This window comes from Eutrigla gurnardus, assembly GCF_963514095.1.
Source record: "Eutrigla gurnardus genome assembly, chromosome: 16".
NCBI classification, from domain to species: domain Eukaryota; kingdom Metazoa; phylum Chordata; class Actinopteri; order Perciformes; family Triglidae; genus Eutrigla; species Eutrigla gurnardus.
In genome coordinates, this window is record NC_139927.1 from 12,523,690 (window position 1) to 12,545,889 (window position 22,200).

General features: G+C 42.1%; 1 protein-coding gene across 2 annotated transcripts in view; it reads right to left on the bottom strand.

The window, feature by feature from the left end:
* Nucleotides 1–22,200, bottom strand: part of ptprk (protein tyrosine phosphatase receptor type K) — a 98,596-nt gene that overhangs the window by 45,767 nt on the left and 30,629 nt on the right. For both annotated transcript variants that reach the window (XM_084030720.1, XM_084030721.1), the window contains 5 exons: nucleotides 12,808–12,930; nucleotides 5,873–6,033; nucleotides 4,400–4,451; nucleotides 4,248–4,306; nucleotides 562–643 (listed from right to left, as the gene is read on the bottom strand). In XM_084030720.1, the coding sequence (XP_083886846.1) occupies nucleotides 562–643; nucleotides 4,248–4,306; nucleotides 4,400–4,451; nucleotides 5,873–6,033; nucleotides 12,808–12,930 (477 nt within the window). The remainder of the gene's footprint in view (nucleotides 1–561; nucleotides 644–4,247; nucleotides 4,307–4,399; nucleotides 4,452–5,872; nucleotides 6,034–12,807; nucleotides 12,931–22,200) is intronic.

Here is a 22,200-nt window from a genome sequence, read left to right on the forward strand (position 1 = left end):
CAGTAGTAGTTTGTCACCTGCAACTCTCTTTCTGGCCTCTGGAAGTAAGGAAACACACAAGCGAAGGAGAGAAGACGACTTGAGACGTAGCGAGAATTTAAAATGGATCGCAGCCCTCGTCTCTTTCCTGTCAGTATGAGACAAGACAGCTACTGTTCACTGTGTGTGTGTGTGTGTGTGTGTGTGTGTGTGTGTGTGTGTGTGTGTGTGTGTGTGTGTCTGTGAGGGTGGGTTAAAGAGAGAGGGAGAAAGTGCTGAGTGGTCAGAATCTTCTCTCTCTATGATTGCCCTAATACTGTCTCATTTCCCGCTTCACTCTCTCCCGTTCCCTCTTTCTCTCCGTCTCTCCCTCTCCCAACCTCTCTCTACTTTTTTTCCTCATCTTTTCCTGCAACTCGTCTTTCTCCTCTCGCAGCATTCCTCTGCTCCTGTGTCACCTTCCCACTTATCTGTCCATTCAAGTGCAACGGAAACCATCCCAGGTACGGTCTAATTAGCGGCCAAAGCTATCAGCGCCTATTCAGCGGACTAGGACTAATTACTGGCATGCTAATGACTCACCGCACGGGTAGCTGAGCACCTGAATGTCGTCGATGGCGATGAAGCCGGTTTTGCTGTCCGAAACCTCGGCTTCAAATATGACCTGGGAAAAGAGAGGGAGAGAGAAACATTTTGCTATTACAGTTTTCATTGCTATCGATTGTGTGCTACATTATTTAGGAATTTAATGTGTTATTTAAACAGGTAATTGAGATCAAAATGGGTTTTTCCAAGAGAGACCTGTGCACAAAAATGAACATACATAGTCCATCCATCGTCTACAGCTTATCCTGTATTCAGGGTCGTGGGGGGGCTGGAGCCGATCACAGCTGATATTGAGCGATGGCAAAGTACACCCTGGACAGGTCGCCAGGACTGTGGGAGCCGGAGAACCCGGAGAGAACCCACGCTAACACAGGGAGAACATGCAAACTCCTGATCCCGACCCGGGAATTGAACCCGGGACCCTCTCCCTGTGAGGCCACAGTGCTACCCACTACACCACCGTGGAGCCCCGAACATACATAATGTATTTATGAAAATAAGTGTTATTGAATTAAAACATAGAAAAGTAATAAATAATAATAGTTCAAGTAATTTCTGACCCTCCATAGGCCCGTAAATAGAACAGCTTGGAGCACATGCAAAATGTACAAAAGACAAAGTATAACAACATAATTTGGAAATGCTGTTACTGGGAGTTAAAGGAAAATTACATAACCAACAAACACTCTGCAGAAGCCAAATCATCAACCCTCTTAAGTATTGTTACCAAATCAGAAGCTGTGCCTCTGAAGTTTTAGATGCAGTCTGGGTGCACTGGAGGCTGCAGAGGAAGACTATTGCTGTTCAAATTTGCAAAGTGATGGATTCAATCCAAGTTGCCACAGGAAAGATAGAAAAGTCAGTGACAGCCGCCGGGGATGTGCACTAAACTGAATAAATACAAAATCTGCCATCCTGACTGCTGCTGGATTTACACATTCAGGCCAACAAGCCAGGAAGGATAGATGAGATACTTCCTGTTGTATCTCAGTAATCGCATACAGTGGCTAAAAGGACTAACCCATAATGATAAAAAAAAATAAAAAAAAGAAGTCGAAAGCAGTCAAAGTAGAGAATGAGGAGTCGGAGTTATTTGTATTTCTTTCCCGTCATTTTCTGTCTATCAACACACAAAAACCAAAGAGGGCCTAGTGGATCACTTAAATGAAAGACAAAAAAGAAAGAGATAAGCAGCAACATGTGGAATGAGACAAATTATGGGCCATAGTTAGGATTTAATACTGCTTTGTGGTGTTCTGACGTGCTTCTCTAAATTCTATATTTCGGTACAGTAATACCCCCCCCCCCCCATGTCGGTCTCCTTCTCGCCGTCTCTGCTTTCTAACAGTGTTTACTCAGAGAGGTGTGCTGTAATGAACAGAGGCGAGGAGAGGAGGTCGCTATCAAAGATGGAGGCAGAGGGAGAAAGAGAGTGAGGGGGTGAGCAGTTGTTGTCATTCATCACCTGTAGAAGGAAATCTGCCGTGAACTGTTTACCCATAGCTTATCATCCCCGGCTTGTCACACTCCCCCCTCTCTCTCTGTCTCCCTCCCCGACCAATCTTTCTTGTCTCCCCCCCCTATCATCTTTCACTCATAGCACGCTGTGGAGCACAGCAGAAAGACATCAGTTGACTTTTAATACCTTCATCTCTGACTGCCGTTAAGTCGCTGCTTGTTATTACAGCCACGTTCGTCTCGGTAGCCATAACATGACCTCGTGACTTATTCTCCTTTGTTTGCACATGTATAAATTAAATCTTTCCAATCTTTCTTACGAGTCCAGCAACAATCCCATGATTTGTGAGAAATCATGTCTCAACTTCTTGAGGGCTTGCAATTCATTCAGGTCTCTGAATCGTGTTTCACAGCAGTGAAGTCCAAGACTTGAGCCTAACCTTTATGACTCAAGACTTTTGTCCTGTTAATGATCATGTATTTAAAAAAAACTTGATTTTAAATGCTTTCCACGATGCATGGCTCATTTTATTTCCTCGCTGCCCTTTGCATTCTGAGATTCATGAGTCCGATGGATGGTCACCTCTGAGGAGATAGTATTTCCATCATGCGGGTGTCAAGCACTCACTGCCTGACTGGTCTGATCAGCGTGAGGAAGGATTACTGATAGCTCGGGTTTACAAGTTCTCACATGGGCAAAACAACCCCGATACGTTGAAGGCTGCGGACTGACGGATCATCACTCCAGAGCAGGATGGAATGATAGCGAGCATCCTCTTATCAAGTAATGGCATACATCATTCTGATGCATGCGTGTATGGGCACTGAATCAACAACATTCAAATCTGCAGGCAAAGGAGTGTTTTTTACTGCAAGTTACCGTTTGAATCATCTCAGTTATGAGTCATCCGGGTTTAGGGCAACGTCTTCTTCTAAACACATCGTAATTAAACATCATCATTTTTATATCCATGCGAACACTTAAATGACGAAGCTCAAGGTAATGAATGTTAGAAGTGGCAGAATGAGATTTCTGTTCGTGATGAAAACAAAAACATCATAAGAAAATAAAATGAAGGCTTCTTCAGAGATCTACTCATTCAAACAATTTCACACTCGATACTGCACTTCCTTGGGTGGAGGAACTAGAAGGACCAACAAACTGTATAGAGACGGAGACTCATTCCATTTTAGTTTTACATGACAAAAGAAAACCTTAAAATATTCAAATTTGAGAAGCTGAAACCAGCTTGACTTGATTCTAACTATTAAACGATTATTAAAATAGTTGCAAACATCATCTGAAAGTCACTTTTCATTCAAGATAAACTTAAAATAAAGACAAAACTGTAATTACGATGTCCAAATCGTGCTGTGTGGCTGCGGGTGTGTGTGCGTGACTACTGCGCGTGTCTACGCTTCCCCTGGTGAAACGAGTCTCATTACAACTCCAGCTAAAGTGCTAACACAGAAACATGTTCCGACACGATGGGGGGAAAAAAAATTGCTTCATAACCTCCAATCCAATAACCTGTTTCATAGCCTGAAAAACATACATAAGCCTCGGCAAACCGGGATGATTACGTTCAATTAAAACATGTTGACACACGAGTTTCATGCTGGTGATCTCCTCCAGTAGTCACTGAGGGGGACTGGGCTCCAGATGGGCCATTTGGAGGATGCTTTCACACTTCGCCTTGCAGTAATAGTATCGTCCCCCAGGCTGTGTGTGTTAACATGATCAGTGTGTGTGTGCGTGTCTGTGTGTGCATGCCTGCGAGGACATTACGAGACACCAGCCAACACACAGATCATCGTGCTGACTGATGACCATAACTAAAGAAGAAGAAACTTTCGCAGCACTACAATCATTTCTGACCCTTTGGATTTATTAATTTCAGACAATTAAAAACATAAAAAGGATGCTACAACATTGGACAACAATGTCAATGTCCAGCATGTTTTTTCAGTGTCTTTCTAGCCTCACTGTCACCTCCTGAGCCTCAGTCAACACAAATAAATCAGCTGCCTAACCTCCGGCATGATTATGTCTTTGTGTGTGTGTGTGTGTGTGTGTGTGTGTGTGTGTGTGTGTGTGGTGATTTTGTATTCACATGAGCACAAGCGGAAATAAGGAGGCATTTACGTGATATGGAATCATGCATGCATTTACACAGCCGTTGGTTGTTATTTTAGGGAGTTACCTGATATTCATTGGGCCAAAAGGTGGAGACGGCGAGTTCGGCTCTCAGCCAGTCTTTACCTGAAAGACAAGATTGCAGTCAACACAAGGGGGAAAAAACCTTGTGAGAATAAGAAATTAAATGTTTTAGTGATGCTCGGATCTGGTCTTTACCAGTGTAGGATGTCACGTTCCATATAGGGTTGGCCAAGGGACCTTTGTTTACCTAGAAACAACACAGAACATAACATAAAACATACAAAACGACAGTCATTTACATTTCCCGATGCCTTCACAGAGGTCTCCTTTCCATATGTATTTAATTCCTGAAAGCATATTAATAATTGATAAGAATACAAGACGTTTTTTGGAGGTCAGCTACAGCACCACCTCTGACATGGTATGAAATTCAGCAGGGAAGATGTTTGTAGCAATGTGGGTTTGACTTTATATCATCAGTCTTCCAACTCATACTGCTCCCCTGCTGCCCAGAACCAGGAAATAGCAGAACCAGTAAAATGTCAATCTTCACTTAATGTGTTTCCTCACCACTTCTACCGATTGGAAGGAGGAGGAGGAGAGAGGAAAGAGGAGACGGGAGTGTCGTGAAAACAACCACAGCGGAGGAAAAGATTGGAATCATTGCATCATAAAATGTGTGTGATATTCCGCATTTCCACTGCATGGTACGGCCAACTCATTCTTCTCTATCCATCACTTGATACTTTGATAGATGTCCAACAAACAAATATCTTAATCTAAACACAAAGATGATCTCAAAGTTTGCTGATTTTAAAAGCCCATGTGTTGTAAAATGAATTGCACTCTATCGCATGTTCGGTAACTTGCAGTTCTATTTCACAAAATCCAGACCACATTACCCATAAGTCCTGTTTTGTTTTAACTGAGGGTCTGCTCACCATCTGCCATTGTGACAAACAGAAAGCTTTAACTCACCACTTGAACTCTTGTAGAGTTGTTTTATGGAGTAAAAAGAACCTTATGTTTTCTCAGAAAGAAATAACTGCGATCCAGCTCGTGTCTCATGAAATCAAACCTCGCCTCACGCCGTGTAAATTGCTGCATAGAGGCCAGTAAAGGCATTCAGATGATCTTGTTTGTTAACGGTATTAATGATGTCTCCAAATCAAAAAGTTAGAAGCAGGTTGTTTACTGTGCAGGAAATACAATATAAATTGAGCCAATACACTCAGTCTCAGTCCAATAAACGACTGTAGCTCTTTTATATTCTGCCCCTGTATGCAAATGTTACTTCTCAGGTAGGTTGCAATTCATTATTATCAGGCTGCCTCAGTCAGTCTCTTAAGACTCTAAAGGGATGGAGGGTATATCTGCTCTGGCTCATTCTTAATACAAGTCATACTTATATCATGATTTATGGTATCTGTATTATTATTCTATTATATCCACTGCTACTATTATTATTATTAGTTCTATTCCTATTATTATTATCATCGCCGGTATGCTATTATTGTTGTTGCCACTGTCGTCCCAGTGCTTCTTCAAAGGGCAATGTTGGGTCTGTAAATTATAGAGTACGGTAGAGTTTCTATTTGAAAAAGAGTCTCAAGATGACTCCTTTTATGATTTGATGCTACATGAATAAATTGAGCCTGTTCTCGTTACCTTCACTAGGATGTTGAGGGTGCCGGGGCTGGAGCCGTCGGGGCTGGTGAGGAGATAGTTGAAGTCGATACAATGGGTGTCGTTCTCCTTCATGACCGGCAGCTGGAACCTGGCCTTCTCCCCAACGTCCCACTGTGAGACGTCCACATACATGTAAGAACCTGGAGACAGAGACACAGACAGCGTTAAAAAACACGGATTTGCAGTGGAGCACAGGGTTTTGTCAATCAAGCCTTTAATGGATCAGTTTGTTTGTGATTGCAGCTGTTTGGGCGTGTACGCGGCATACCTGCTGAAATCCACCGTTTGAACAGAGCAGCAGCAGTGCCCTCTGAGGAGATAGTTAGCGTGTATGACTGGACTTGCCAAAGAGATAGGCTGCATGCCCTCTGTCTGTGTTACATGTTGCTACAAGCGCAAACTCACTCTCTTCTACTGTGTAGCTTGAAAATAATCCGTGTTGAAGACATGTACAGCAGCAGTAAAAAAACAACAAAGGATACACTCCTTAGTATGTATTTATCTTTAACTCCTCCTCTTTGGTGGTATGTCAGGCCCCCTGTAAGATCAGTAAATGCAAGGTAACACCCTGCCATCTATAGTACACTGCACATTCTGGTTTGAATACTTTTTTTTATTCACTCTACAATGCTGTGGTGTACTCGTGATTAATACAATCTCAAATCTGAATCAGCCCTCCCCCTTCCTGTATCTCTCTGTTAGTATTACTATATGTCCATGTCTGTGTGTTTGAGTCACACTAAACCGCATCTTATGATTTTAATCTTATCAAAGGCACAAAGAATTGGAAACCAATGTAAACGTCCCCCATTCCCCATGCTCTTCCCTCTTTGACACTTTGAAGCAGTGAGTTTCTTGTCATGAGAACAAAAAAAACCCAAAGAGCCTTTTATTCTTTCTCTTCATGTCTGCATGCTTTTACTCACTTCTGTTTCTCTCCCCTCTCACTCCTTCTGAGCTTACAGGACGAGAATCAGCCCCGCCAGACACATAAAACAAACCCCCGTAACTATGACTGTGCCATTTGTTTCTCCTTTGTGATACTGAGGCTGTTTCTCATCAAGCCGCCAACAAATAAACAGGAAGTTGGAAACTGAAGAGAAACAGCAGAGAAGAGGAGGGGGAAAGAGAGACGTCTTTCTTTCTTTTGTATTCTTAATAGTGCGCTCCTACGAGATTGTTTGTTTTGTGCAGCCTTCATGTAATAATACATGTTAGCATTAAAGCAAAGGTACACGTCAACAACATCGTCCACCAAACACATGAGTAATATTTTTCCACAGCCTGCAACATATCATTTACCTGCACCGGGTCTGAAGTGTAACATGATTGACTGCATGTTTCATAGTTATCCCGTGGGCTGTATTATTCTGGCATTCTAGTTTTTTGGCTGTATGTTCCTTCTGATTTCAAATGTAAAACCACCATTTTTGTTATTCTAACATGATGTAATTCTCGAGGAAGTTTCGGGTCACTGCTGGCGAGACAGACTAGAAATACGTAATATAAATAGTACGTCTGCTATCACAACTCTGTTACCTTGTACCTATAATGGCTGACTGCATGAAATGAAATGGAGCTCGAAATAATTCATAATCTGGGTGTGCTGACAGGACGGTCGGTCAGCCCGTCCAGATGTTCCAGTAATCAGCTCAGACCTCAACCAGATGTTGTTCCAGTGAAATATGATGAAATGAGAGCCTTCCCTGCCTGACATCTAATCTCACAATCTCACATGAGCTCATCACAAGTAGCCATGATAGTGTTTAATTCCATGTGTCGGACAGAACAGAAAAGAGTTGAACAGAACTAGCACAGAAACAATACATTGATTTTTTTGGGGTTAGTCAATCTTTGAAAGAAGCCATTTCTCAAGCAAAAAAACCTAAACAGGCTAGTTTCAGCATCTCAAAATGTGAGGATTTGCTGATTTTCTCTGTTTTATATGCTTGGAAAGCAGCAAGGCTTATTCTGAGAAATTGGAAGAGCCCACACATCCCTGAGCTCACAGAGTGGCCCAAACTCGTGACAGAGACGGCTGCCTATGAAAATATGATTGCCAAGGTAAAAGATATTCCAAGTAAAACTGGCCAAAGAAGGAAATATTTTCTGACTTATATTATGGAGTCAAACCCTGAAAGGAGGTGGGCAGTACCAGTGGATGGGACTTAGCTGTACCTGTATGTATATAAATTACTTTGAGTGAGAATTAATTGGCTGCGGGGAGGAGGGTGAGTTATTAGCTGCATTTATGTTTTATTGCTCCTGTTTTTTGGGGGGGTTTTTTTATATATTTTTTTAATGTTGTGTAATGGTTTTGCTTTTTGGTTTTCTGTAATGATGTCTTTAATGTAAAATGTAAAAATGAAAAAAAAAAAAACACAAACATAGGCTAAGGGATTAATCCAGTGATTGCGCTATTAATGAGATAATTGTTAGCTGCATCCCTAAATAGAATTTAATACACTACATGCGATCAGGATAGAACAGAGCAAAACAGAAGAGAGTAGAACTTAACCGAATAGAATAGAATGGAATAGAATAGAAAACAACACAATATCTGTGCTACATTTAGACACACACACACACAGCGGTCCATCCTAACTCGTGAAACCTATTTGCATATTGAACCACACACAATATGCTTTCTATACAATGAGCCGGAGAACAATCATGATTATCACTTATTGTTTAGCTAATCGACTGGGAGAAAACACTTTTCTCTGCAGAATACAGCAGAACATAATAGGCTTTCAACTGGTGCACACAAACATGAGCAAGGCCATGCGCACACACACACACACACACACACACACACACACACACACACAAGCTTTTCAAAACCAAACACTGTATCCTGGATATTGGATTGGCTCTTCATCTCTTTCTCTTGATCTCTCCTTTCCCCACCATCCGCACACGCACACGCACACACACACACACACACACACGCACACGCACACTTCTTTTGCTGCCATAGCAGAATTATAATAATCCTACTTCCTGGTTCTGAACGTCACCAACAAGGCACAAAATGAGATCGTCCAAACTTGACGCCGGCCAATCAGACCAGAAACAATAGTAGGCCAGCACCGTTCCCTCTCTCTCCAACGCTCATCCAAAATGAACACACGATGGATGTCACTCCTATTCCTTCATTTCTGGCGCCACGACAATGATAGTGACATGAGGAAAGTACCTTTAAGATGGCTGCCAAGGTGGCGCGCCAGCTAAAAATACAGAGACAGTCAGAGACCCAGATATGTCACAACATGGCAAAAATATAACCTTCAGAACTTCAGCTAATCATAACAAAATCATAACAAATGGATGAGGCATAGTTAGAATAGCTGAATATTTGGTAAAAATGGAATGTCCAACATGTTCAACCCTGCACTGAAATAATATTGAACAAAAATATTAGAAATCATTCAAATCCTTCAGCCTAGACAGACAGAACAACAACAACACAGAATCTGAGAAGAAAATCATGCCGGAAAAAAAAACATGAGCAATAAAAGTCTGAGAGAAAATGACATTTCTAAAAGAAAAAGCAAACATTGTGATGCCGAGAACATCTAACACCTGAAGTCTGCCAGTTTTCTAAAATGGCAGATGTCTTAAAAGTCTAAAATGGCCGCTAATAGAATGACAACACAATATAACGAATAGGCTAAAAATACCCCGGTGACAGCCTTAAGACCTAGATATGTCACATAACAACAACAGCAGCAGCAGCAGCCTCGTAGATGGAGGAAAGTATTCTTCAGCAAAACAGCAATGGCCTGCTGTTGGGATACGAGCTAACGGGGGAGCAGCTCATCCACAATAAAGAAAAACAACCCTCCGCACATTTCAATGTCAAATATGGGACTCATTTTACGATGATTTAATTGGTTTCGAAAGAACTGCATCAACAACAGCTTGTTCCCTTCAACTCATATTCCATGTTCTCCTTCCCTTCGTCACATGTCCCCAGTTACAAATCAATGGGCGATCAAGCGTTTTCCATCGTCGCTTCCAGACGATGGAATCGTTTTCCATAACTACTCAAGCTTTCCAGTCCTTTCACAATCTTTTTTTACTGTAGGTTTTCAGTATCATCTTCAGATTATGCTCTTGATTAATAGATGCTGTGCTTGGTCTTTTCAATGTCCAAAGTGATGTCTTCAAATGTCTTGTTTTATCCAACCAACAGGCCAAAACCCATTCAATTCACTACCATATGAGATAAAGGAAAGGCAGTAAATCTGCCATTTTGAGAAGTTGTAATTTTGGGCATTTTTTCTTGACAAATTGATTGTCAAGTGTATTTTTGAATCTACTTGATCAATCAAATAATCCTTTCAGTTCAGGTCCTTTACAAAAAAAACTGACTTACCTTAACAATCAACAAATAAATTCACAATTTTATTTCAGACTAAATACAATTTTAAAATCCAATGCAAATGAAAGCAACAAATACTACTTTTGTGAATGTCAGACAGGTTTGATTTAACGGTTGCTGTATGCATCATTATTCAATCATTATTAAAACATCCAGTGGACCAGAGATGAGCTCTCTACTGCAGTTAAATGCCTTTTTTTCTCCTCCCTTATTCCACAGCACACTGTGGAAAAACAAGTGGATAGAGAGAGACACGGAGAGAATGGCATGCCAAATAGGTTTAGAGTGGTACTGGCTGACAACATTATGAGTCAAGAGTAGCTGCTTTAGTCCACTGAGCCACAGAGCCCCAGCCCATGAATGTTCAACTGGCACAAGACACGTTGCCAACGTAGCATCGAGACCCCGCCGCGGTGGCTTGTGCCAACATCAACCCCCAAAGAGATTACACAGAATAGTTTTAGCTCTATTACAAAAACTGCCAAACCATCCCTCCGTGCTCAATACCGCCTTAAGCACAAACAGTGATTAACAACTGGGACAAACAAATGTGGGTTTATAAGGAACAAAACTCTAATTGTTGGCTGAACTAACCAATGATTCTAAAACGAAAAGTCCTAAAATGACTCCTTTTCTTCTGCCAATACCTTTGAGAACATCCGGCATTACTGATCAGCAAAATAAACTCCCTCCCAAAGGTCTTTGAGGTGCCAAAGGCTCTTAACGGCCCTTAATAAAGGGAGTGGGGCATCTCTTTGTCTTAAAGGGTCAAAAGCCAAAAAGGTTTACAGCCTATGCTCTAAATCACACTATGTCTTCTGGGAGCCTGCAGCCGGACCAGGGTACTGCTAAATTACTGGTGGCGAGGACTGCTACAACAATTCTAATAACAGGCATTACCCATGTGTCCCTGGGGAAGGTATTTAAGCTACCAACTCAACCCCTCACCCGTTCCCTGCTACTTCTTCCAAACACAAAAACCTAGCCAAGTGCTGCATCTGTAATCCCCTCCGGCAACCTCATTTCCCACCCACAGCACCGTTGTACCAAACCCTGCTGGCATTATTAACACATCAAATGTCAGTTCCTGCTCCCGTACCTTTAGGCGACGCTCTGAACCCCCGCCCCTCACACATCCAACATCTCCAAACCATTAACCTGGCCTCCCATGCTCGTGCCCCTGCACATCCCACTAGCCTCTACTGGAGTTAATGCTATGCAAATTCCAGGCATTATTTTTGCGCTCTTGTGCGAGGTATTTAACCTCTTCAAACTGCCAACTCACCCCTCTCTACGTAGTGACACCACTTGGTATTAATGTCGCTAAATGTTACACTTTGGCACTAAACCACTGGGCAAGGCACCACAATCGTGTGGCCCAAATGCACCAGACAGCAGGGGAGTACGCACGCCACCATTTTGGGAGGTTTGTGTGAAAATGGCAAAAGAGCTGGTGTTGAACCGAACCTTTCTCCAAATGTCAGCGAGGCTGGGTTGTCATGAAGATAAGCATGAGAGATAAATAACGGCATTGCATTGTCATGGTAACAGAGTCATAATCTCCCACAACAGAGGAGCAGAGGAGAAGAGAGGAGATAGGGGAGGAAAGGAGACAAAAGGAGACCAGAGGACAGGAAAGGAGATGAGATAAGTGGACAGGAAAGGACAGGGAAGGAAAGGAAAGGAAAGGAAAGGCAAGGCAAGGAAAGGAAAGGAAAGGAAAGGAAAGGAAAGGAAAGGAAAGGAAAGGAAAGGAAAGGAAAGGGGAATATACCAAAGGCGAGGAGGGGGATAAAAAGAAGACTAGAGGACAGGAAAGGAGAGGAGACAAGAGAAGACAAGATGAGACAAGTGCAGACAAGAGGGAAGGAGATGAAAGAAAAGGAAAGAAGAGGAGACAAGAGGAGACTAGAGGAAAGGAAGGGAACAGAGAGGAGAGAAGGCCGGGATAAAAGATATGAACAGAACTCAAGTATGTTTGCAGTTGTTACATCTTAACATGGTTTCTTCGATGTGGTCAACGGCATTGTTCACACGCCAGTCAACATTCTTACTCTGGGGTGTTATTGTTGTAATGGCGGTTTCTATCTCAGTGTTGCATAGCCGGTTATTGTTACAGCATTTTGCTTTTAAGATTGTAAAGTAGGCAACCTTCCCTGTTCCCTGCCGTTGATTAATGACCTCATATTCTGTTAATTAGACCCTCAGCCCTGAGGCAGAAAGATTTAATTTCCCCTTCATCATCACCACGGAGAAAAAAAGACCCAACTGATTAAAGAGAAGAGGGTAGGAGAAGATGTCTAGGGAAAGTGGAGGGAGGATGAAATACAAAAAATACTTAAGTAAAAATCCTGCATTCACAGTCCCACTAAAGTAAAAGTATACATGTATTTTCAGAATGTATAAACCCGTGACTGATATGTGAATTAAATAATAAAAAATGTAAAATGTACATAGGGACAGTACTTTTAGTTACTTTCAGGCTGTTGAACAAGTGGATGACAGGAGAGAGGGAGTCAAGTCTCACCTTGTGGCAGGTCTGGCGATACGTATGGCACTTCCTGGGTGTTGATATGCGTCCAGTCAAAGTCATCATAGGGATCTTGCTGGTAATCACACTGGGTGAAGCCGTCATCGAACGTGCAGCTCCCTGCAAAGAGAAACACAACAAGATTCAGTTGGATCGGTGGACTGGATGAACTAAATCATCTGCTAAATGATTTGTCTTCTGGAAAACTTTTTCCATTCGTTCCTGTGCGTTGCTTTATTTCTGTGCGTGTCGCTGTCTCCGCTCATTAACAAACCACCAGGAGTCTGAGCTCTAACAGTCATCACTCAAGGCCAGTCAGGATCACCTCTGACTCAACAGGGCCTTCAGCGGATCATCTGAGCCCATCACCACGGCCTGGGGACGACCATGTGTGAGCTGGTCGCCCGCGGCCCGCCCTGAACAGGGAAGTCGCTCTAATACAGAGAGACGCCACCGGTCCCTGGCGGCTAGCTGAAACAATCGACTTGCAATGATATACGGCTTGTGCTGGCAGTGTTCCTGATAGAAATAACATGCCGGCTACCGCGAGCCATCTGATTCATTGACCCACGAGTGACGCGTGTCTTGTGTTAATAAAATGGCTCGGAGAGATACGGCTGAGAAAAACCCCACAATGGCATCTGACTCAAGTCACTGGAAGTTAGTGGTCACATATGTATGTGTGTCCTCCATGCCCTTCTTGACTTTGGCCAGGAGAAGATCAAATCCTCCATATGTACTTTTATGGCACATTTAAAAAAACGTGTAAAATCATAATCCACTTTTTGTTTCTTGGTGGTATCTTTAAGTTAAAAAATCAAAAATCTTATGTTTGTTAAAAACAAACATATACGATTGCATAGTTGAAAGCACATTTAACTAAATAACTTGTGGCCACATAACATTTGCAAAGGAAAAGACGGGTTAAATATTTACTTTTCTTTTGTTTTGCAGGCATGTTGGATACGCCACGATACACAGACGGCATGTTTATACTTTATCCACAACCACTAAAGGACCATCGGCATACGAGTGCAGACCACCATGAAGCACTATCAGCAACCAGCGCTGCCAGCAACATAAATCTCCTTGCGTTGAGTTTGCGCTGCAGCTTCGCTACCTGTGTCCTAGAGCGAGCTGCGGCGGCTGTGATGGAGAGCAGAGCGACAGGCCCTCAGATACCCCTCTGATCTGAGCACCCGCTGCGGAGGGATACCAAGAGGTGACAGCCGCCCGCCGGAGGAGAAACAAGTCGACATCAAACTAAGCAACAGTTTTTCGGCTGGCGGCTGCAGGTCGGCTGTGACTCACAGCCTCAGAGATGCAGTGGATCACAGTCCTCTAGGCATCACACTTTAAACCAGCCTTGCTCCGTGCAACTCCCATTGAATTCAATTAAGTCTTTGTCACAAGTTACCTCCGGTCATAATGCGGAGAAATACTGGGACATGTAGAGGGCAAGAAGTAAAGCATGACAACTCCACTCCAAACTATTCTACCATAAACTCAGCTCATCTAATTTAACTGATGTCCAACATGCTGCTGCTGTGTGTGTGTGTTTGCAAAGCTCCATGACTTCCTGTCTCCCACAGTGTGCGTGTCAGTTTACATCTTGCAGTCAGATGCAGCTCTCTCTGCGTGTGTTGGTAGCAAAAGATAAATAAAAAGTGTGCGTTTGCATGTGGTAGGCATGTTTTGCGCCTGCATGCAGAAAAAGCCACCTTGTGCATGTTATGCAGGTATGGTGGAAAATAATATCTTTAGCTTTGCTTAAATTAAACTGCGTATCTTTGCTCCCAAACGACCCCCAACAGGCCGGATCATTCACAGGCTCACTAAATATGATGTTAGGGTTTAATTAGCATGGGGGGGATATTTAAAATACCAGCTATGCTTGTTTAATTAATATCATCTGTGATTAGCTTGCAATCTATGAGACAAGGCGGCCATTTGTCTTGTCATACATCACTATCCAATATGAGATTTGATTGCCAACATGAACGATGGCACAATGTATTGTCAGCTCAACACTGCACTTTACTGTGAAGCTGGTTCCTGAATTGGCGGCGAGCGTTTAAAGCAAAATTGTCAGACAAATCAAAATATAAACCCACGAAAGGGAAGGTGTAAAATAACCATAGTTAAGGGAAATGCATGATAATGTCACACGTGAGTTATTTATAATAAAAAGGTAAGAGATGACTCATTATTTATTTATTGCTTAACGACTGTGATGCGTTGCGTGTTCGTTTCGTTTAAAGCCTCAGAAGTTTGGTGTGTTTTCTTTAAGTGCCAAACTGTGAGGCCATCGTGTTGGTATTGTCGAGACACTTATCCTTGGTTTATATGCTACAGCATTAGTTTGGCCTGTTTAACTGCGCCAAACTGCAGAATACATGCAGAAGCTCCATTCAGTTTCACTGCTGCTGAGAGCTGTATACAGTGTACGGTGAAATTGGATTTAAACCCACTGTGTTTAAAATGCGTGCTGTGGGCACTGAGTTGCACTCAGCTCTGATACAGACGAGGCATTTTGCCTTGGTTTAGCAGTTAAGAAAACATGTCCGTGTTCTAAATTTCTGCTATACTGCCTGGTTTAAAAGAACATTTCTCAATCCTAAAACATTCCTCTTTTTGTCGTCTGCACACCTCCGATAGACGTTCTTGCTGCCTTCAGCTATGTGTATGTCTGCAGAAACCAAATACGTGTGAAACTGCCTCCACACACACACACACACACACACACACACACACACACACACACACACACACACACACACACACACACACACACACACACACACACACACTTACACACACACACTTACACACACACACTTACACACACACACTTACACACACACACACACACACACACACACACACACACACACACACACACACACACACACACACACACAAACCTCATGCTAGCTCGCCCACGTTCTCAGTTAACACTTCTCCCTTTTCTCACTGTCCTGCCAACTTAAACCAACACACACACACACACACACACTGATATATGCATCTGACTGACAGCTAATCATTCTTGCCAATGATAAAAAAAAAGAGTAGACCTTGAACTATAATTTAACTCTGCTGGAAAAAGAATGCAAACCATGTATTTTCCAAATGTTGTACGAAGTTAAAATATATCCATCTATCTATTGATGGATTAAGAATTTCTCAAACAGTTTTAATAATAAATAAATAATCAAATTTGAACAATCAGTGACTATTTAGAAATTGGTACACTCTGTTACTGGTACAAACTGTAATATATATATTTTTTATTATAGGCAGCAGAAACCACCATTAATTTCACCACTGATACAATTCAGTTTCTTAGTTAATATGACAACAGTTGCCTGTTTAAACAACTGGAGGCAAAACTGGTATTTATTTGGAATCTTCTTTTAGCCCTGGGAAGAGTCTGGCTCTGTAGCTGTTAGATAATCCATTATAGCCGCATTTCCACCAAGCAGTCCAGTTCATGTCAGTTCAGTTACTTACACATTGGAACTGTTATTTTTTCACCAACATTTGGGATGGTAGTGGTACCAATAAAACCACTACATTCTCGGTCGACAAGGGTGCTGAGCCGATAGAAGGTGGACTTAAAACACTGCAGACCATTGATTGGTCAGTATGACATGGGACAACCTGCACAAGCTACCGTCATTAGAAAAAATGTCTGTTCACTGGACACGTTACATAGCCTAGTCTGTCTGTTTACCGTTGAAATGTTTCAGTGATTGTTTTGTTGAAGATGATGTATGCAGACAGCAGCAGTTTCATGCACCGTCGCTCAGCTGTATCAGCTAATAATCGTGATCAGCTAATAATCCTACCTACACCGAGGGGATGCTATCCGCAGTGGAAACACAGCGTGGGGAAAAAAGGCCCTGGTACCGAATGTGAGTCGAGTTGAGCAGAGCTGTAGCATGCAGTGGAAACCAGCTTTATGTTCACAGCTGTTCGGTGCTGAGTCAGTGGCATACTATGGGTTTTTAGAGCTTTTTGGCTGAAATCAACACTCGGACCTCGGCCAGAGTGAAGCAAAGTAGTGACATTAAAGGCTGTGACACTAAAACAATAAGCTGAGAGACTAAAACGTTTGGTAGGTTGGAGTAGTCATCTGTGGGTTTGTCATTAAGACCAAACTCTTTCACATTACACAGAATAATCTAAACATATCTATTAAACCACTTTGTCCCAGAAATACAGTGTGTATTTGTACTAAGTCTGCATGTGTTAACTGTATTGCATTGTATAACAAATCCCTTTAATAAACGGTTTTCCAACTCTATGCATGAGTATGTGTCCAGATGGGATATTATTGTCCCCCTCCCTTCCATTCACAAGGACACTGGGAGAGAGAGGAACCGACTGCATGCTAATCACTTCCTAATCAGCTCCTGTGATTGGCTGCCTCGCTAATGAAATAATGGCGACTCATTTGCATTATAAAATAATTAGAAGGACTTGATAAAGGCTCAAGGGCAGAGAGAGGAGCGCCACACACACACACACACACACACAGTCTTCACTATAAGATTGTCGAATGGCATCAGACGCAACATCTGCCACCGTCACTCAGACTCATCTTTGTGGTGATTTGCATTGACCTCCACCTCCAGGAGACGAGTCAAAGAAAAGTGCATTGACTCAAAGCGTTTGGAAACATGCAGACGGACCCCCGGGGAGTCGCCACGGTCATTCCTCTCTTATCAGCTTAGATCAAAATTATGAGTTGGCAACGTGGAATGCGTAATAGCTAATTTCATTAGTTTTCCTTTTCTCCAATGTGAACTAACCTATCTGCAGAATAGGCAGTATTAAATCGTCTGCTCAGATAATAGTTCCTGGGACACATTTAAATCAAATGAAGGTCCGAGGTGCTTTCCCCCCCCTTCCCTCATTCTCAAGACAATTCCGGAAAATCCATTATGACAAAGAAACTGCACTCAATTTCTGACTAATGCCTAGTTCACACCACGCAACTTTAACCCTGATATTCCGCTCGCCGACAGTTTTTCGTAGCTCACAGACAAAAGCCCCCAGATCAGAGACAAATCCACGATGGCACTTGGCTCTCGTACATCTGTGAGCCAATGAGAGCGCAAGATTGCTTCAGGTGAAAACTGGCGGAGGGGTCGCCTCGCCTGTGTGTTTGCACTTGTTGTCACACCTAGGGCGTCGGATGCTTGCATGGATAAACACCACCATTAACACGGTGACTGATCTACATGGAAATGGTTAAGACGTGTGGAAACAGGATGTTACTTGAAAACGTGCTTCTTGTGTGTGTGTTTTTGACAGAAACCTTCTTGGAGAACTCGTCAGGGATTCCAGATGAAGACTCCTGATTACAAGACAGCAAGTCTTGTGAACAGTACAACAGATCTACCACAAGGTCAGCGTGAGCTCTGCTTAAAAGATGATTATGAAGTGTAAGAATGAGGTCGGTGACTGGCTTTCTACTCCATAGCACTGTTTGAACATACTGAATATTAGACTACAGTATCATTAGATTCAGTAGCATAAATGTGAGAATTCAGGTGATTTCCTCCAAGGAGTTAGTTGTTATTTTGAATTTTCACAAACCTGTGTATATTTAGAGATCAGATGATGAGTCAATGTAAGGAAAACAGCTAAACCAGATATAAAGTCATACAGTTGCATGTAAGATATCCAGATACGAGGTATAAAAAGATATGCAAGGTCATGGGATCGAGTCCATGTCAGCATAACATTCATGACAACAAACGTTTTTACAAATGTGAGTAAACAGCATGAGTCGATTCAACTGAACTTGAAAAAGGTTTATGGGGTAGGGACTGTATTCCATCGGACATCATGATTAACACCGTTTTCATGAAAGAAACAACCATGACTGTTTTTAATGTATTAAAGACACACTTCTTTTCATTGTATATATTTTCTTCAGGCGACAAAGTTAGAGGAACTCATGCTGAAGGTGCAATACATGAGACTTGGAGCATTTCAGCGCTGCGAGCTAACTAGTGGTGCACCCTTAACATGCACAAACATGCGCTAAGAGCATGCGTGGCTGGCCCAACTATGTCAACAAAGCAAGGAGAAGCTCCGATAACCACACACACAGAGGGATAGCAACTTCATTCTCGGCTCAGGTAGACATCCATTACATTGTTACACAGCAAATAGCTGTTTACACCTTTGTAATGTTCTGAAGTGGTGAACTGAATATGTTTACATTTAAATTCCTGTTTTACACTGTATAGCTAATTACATGAGTGTGACATCATCACGCCCTGATCACAAGCTCTGTTCACCTGCTCAGACATCTAATGTACTTACTGTACTTACTATTGCTATCTATCCCCATTTCTGACTGTGTCTAGAATTTATCACGAGAGCTCTGTTGCAGTCTGCAGGCAGAGATATTATCACCAGAGATCAGATAAGACAGGATGAGTGAAAGAGGCCCGAACAAAAGCAAAGAGTGCAAACAAAAACAGAGGGAGTGAAGGAAAGGGAAAACAGACTCTAAGTCTGACTCTAACTTTAACTTTATACTACTACTACTACTACTACTACTACTACTACTACTACTACTACTGCTGTAAACATGTGGAACATGTTTTTCTTTTGTTTCAGTCATCTTTTGTTTTTATTCCCGTCTATCTTTTCCTGCGTTAATAATACATTCAATGAGGATCAAAAATCTATTTAGTTTGGTGGCATCACAATTTTACCACATGAAGGGTACAGAAGAGAAGCTCCCTTTTGCAAACGGAAATAATATTCAAGGTCAATAATTACATTCACGTCATTAAAATCCAATTCCAGCAACCAGTCATAATGTTTCCCTCCAAATCATTAAAAATTTGTCTGAGTCCGGTTAATAATTGCATTTGCTGACCCGGATTTCTAATAATACGAGGCTTTGTTGGGCATTTCATACCAGTGACTCGCTTAGAGTTTTAGTTTTGGGCTGAAACGCATGAAGTTGGCATAAAAAAAGGGAAAGCAGAAGAAATGGAGGTGATGAATTCATGCAGGGACGATGGAATAGCATCACTTTACTCAATCTGTGTTGTATTATTATACACTATCTTTTTATTATGCCCTGTATTGTCTGTACTGTGGTGTTTTACACTATGTACTCTCTGCTGCTTGTGTTTGTTGCTATTAAACTGTGTGTGTGTGTGTATGTGTGTGTGTGTGTGTGTGTGTCTGAGTGGCCCTGACCACCTCAAGGACACTAATAAAGTTGTACCTTATCATTTACTTCCTCTGTGTCGTCTACTTTTTTGTTCTCTCTCTCCCTCTCTGAGAATAGGTGAAATTAGCCTGAAATGATACAAGGTGACATCAGAGAGGCTGACGCACACACACCCCCCCCCACACACACACACACACACACACACACACACACACACACACACACACACACACACACACAAACTCTCACTCGTCACGCTTCAGTGGCCCTTGCAGCGCAGCGCGACGCCATCAAAGCCAGGACCCATATACACACACCTCGCCTGTTAAACATACACACGGGCACGCGCAATCACACACCCCAAAACACACGACTTGTCACACACACATACAGTGACACTCATGCTTGCGCAAACACACACACACACACACACACACACACACAGACTCGGAGCGTTAGTTTAATTGGAAGTGCTGAAGGCTGAAGAATTTCTCCTTCATCTCACAATGCTGTAATTGAATCTGAGACGTACGTGTGTGTGTGTGTGTGTGTGTGTGTGTGTGTGTGTGTGTGTGTGTGTGTGTGTGTGTGTGTGTGTGTGTGTGTGTGTGTGTGTGTGTTCAGCTGATTCAGGAGTTTCCATTGACAGTAACATTAAAACAGAAATGTGTGTTTTTCTTCCTGTGAGGAGCCTTTCTGTCCTTCCATCCCTGACTATCTTCTCCCCCTCACCCTGCTCCTCTCTTGGGGTTAATGCCGCTTTTCAATTCAAATTCAAACTCAAGCAGTTTTTTCGTTATTTTTCCCCACAAACTGATGATTTGGTCGTACAGGCTCTCTGGTAAGAGAGCACCCATGACCTCATTCACTGCACGTTGGCATTTCATTGGCCAACAAGTCTGGAAATGATGTGTTTTTTTGCATTAAAATGTTCCTTACTGGCTGATTCATGGACGACAAATAAAGCTTGAATAGCACACCTTTATTTAGAGGGCTTTCTCCATTAAATTGTAGACGTTTGCTGTTGAATGAGACTCTCATTGCTTTGTTCTAAGACAAAGAAAACCAAATGTAGTACCTGAAAACACATCTCTGCTTGGACAACCAGGAACAGAAGCACTGAGCTACTTACTAAGGACCTTCCATCGCAGAGTCACCGTCACACAACGGGGATGGGAACCGAGCAGAAAGGAACCATTTTTTTATTTTTATGCTGAGCATTTGGTTCTTACATGGAAATATTATCGAAGAAAAATAGCCTCTCTCACTCATTCCAGCGATGCTGCATCAACTGTAGTCTGGAAAATATGTTGTAATGTCAATATCAATTTCAACCTCAAAGATCCAGCAGTGGTCAGGCAACTAATTATGTCTGACATAAGCACCGATTGCAATTTTCTGGGCTGATTCAGATGTACTCTGATTTTTGCCAATGCTGATTTTCTTACTATAATTGACAGCAAGGCTCCGCACTAACTTTTTTACAACAGTATTTCATCATAAATGAATGTGTCCGGCAAAAAAAATTTGCTGAAAACAAGCAGATTAGTCTGGCAGATCATCGATCGGTGCATCTCTAGTTAGTGTGTTGATTTTTTTATTCTAATAGATCAGTAACAATGAAAATGTTCATTACAAAGTCCAATGCGATGACTTCCTATTGCTTGTTTTGTCCGACCAACCAAAAGATATGCAGTTTACACGTAATAAAATAGAGAAAAGCTGCATTTCAGGTAGCTGGAACCAGGATATATGTTCAGGTATTTTTGCTATCAGAATACTGTACATAGCTCTAAATTCCTCATGCCAATGCCATAATAAAACCACCTAGATGACCTGTTGACAGTCAATATGACACCTAAACTCTAAATACACTTCACCTCTACAGCCAAGAAATACCTGGTCATTTTAGTCCAGGGCTACTTTTCAAGAACATCAACATTTCTTTCAGCACATTTTTCTCTACCGTCACCTGTGAAGATTAGATTGCAAAATATTTACAAATACAATAAATAACCAACAGTGCTGTGAATATAATGACTAAGTGGGTGAAGGCATATAATAGAACATCTAGAAGAGTCTAGTAAATTCACAAAATCACTTTACTGTAATTAGGCCTTGAAAACCAGGAAAGGACAGCTCTCATGCCTCATGACGATATTCAAAATCTAAGACAACAT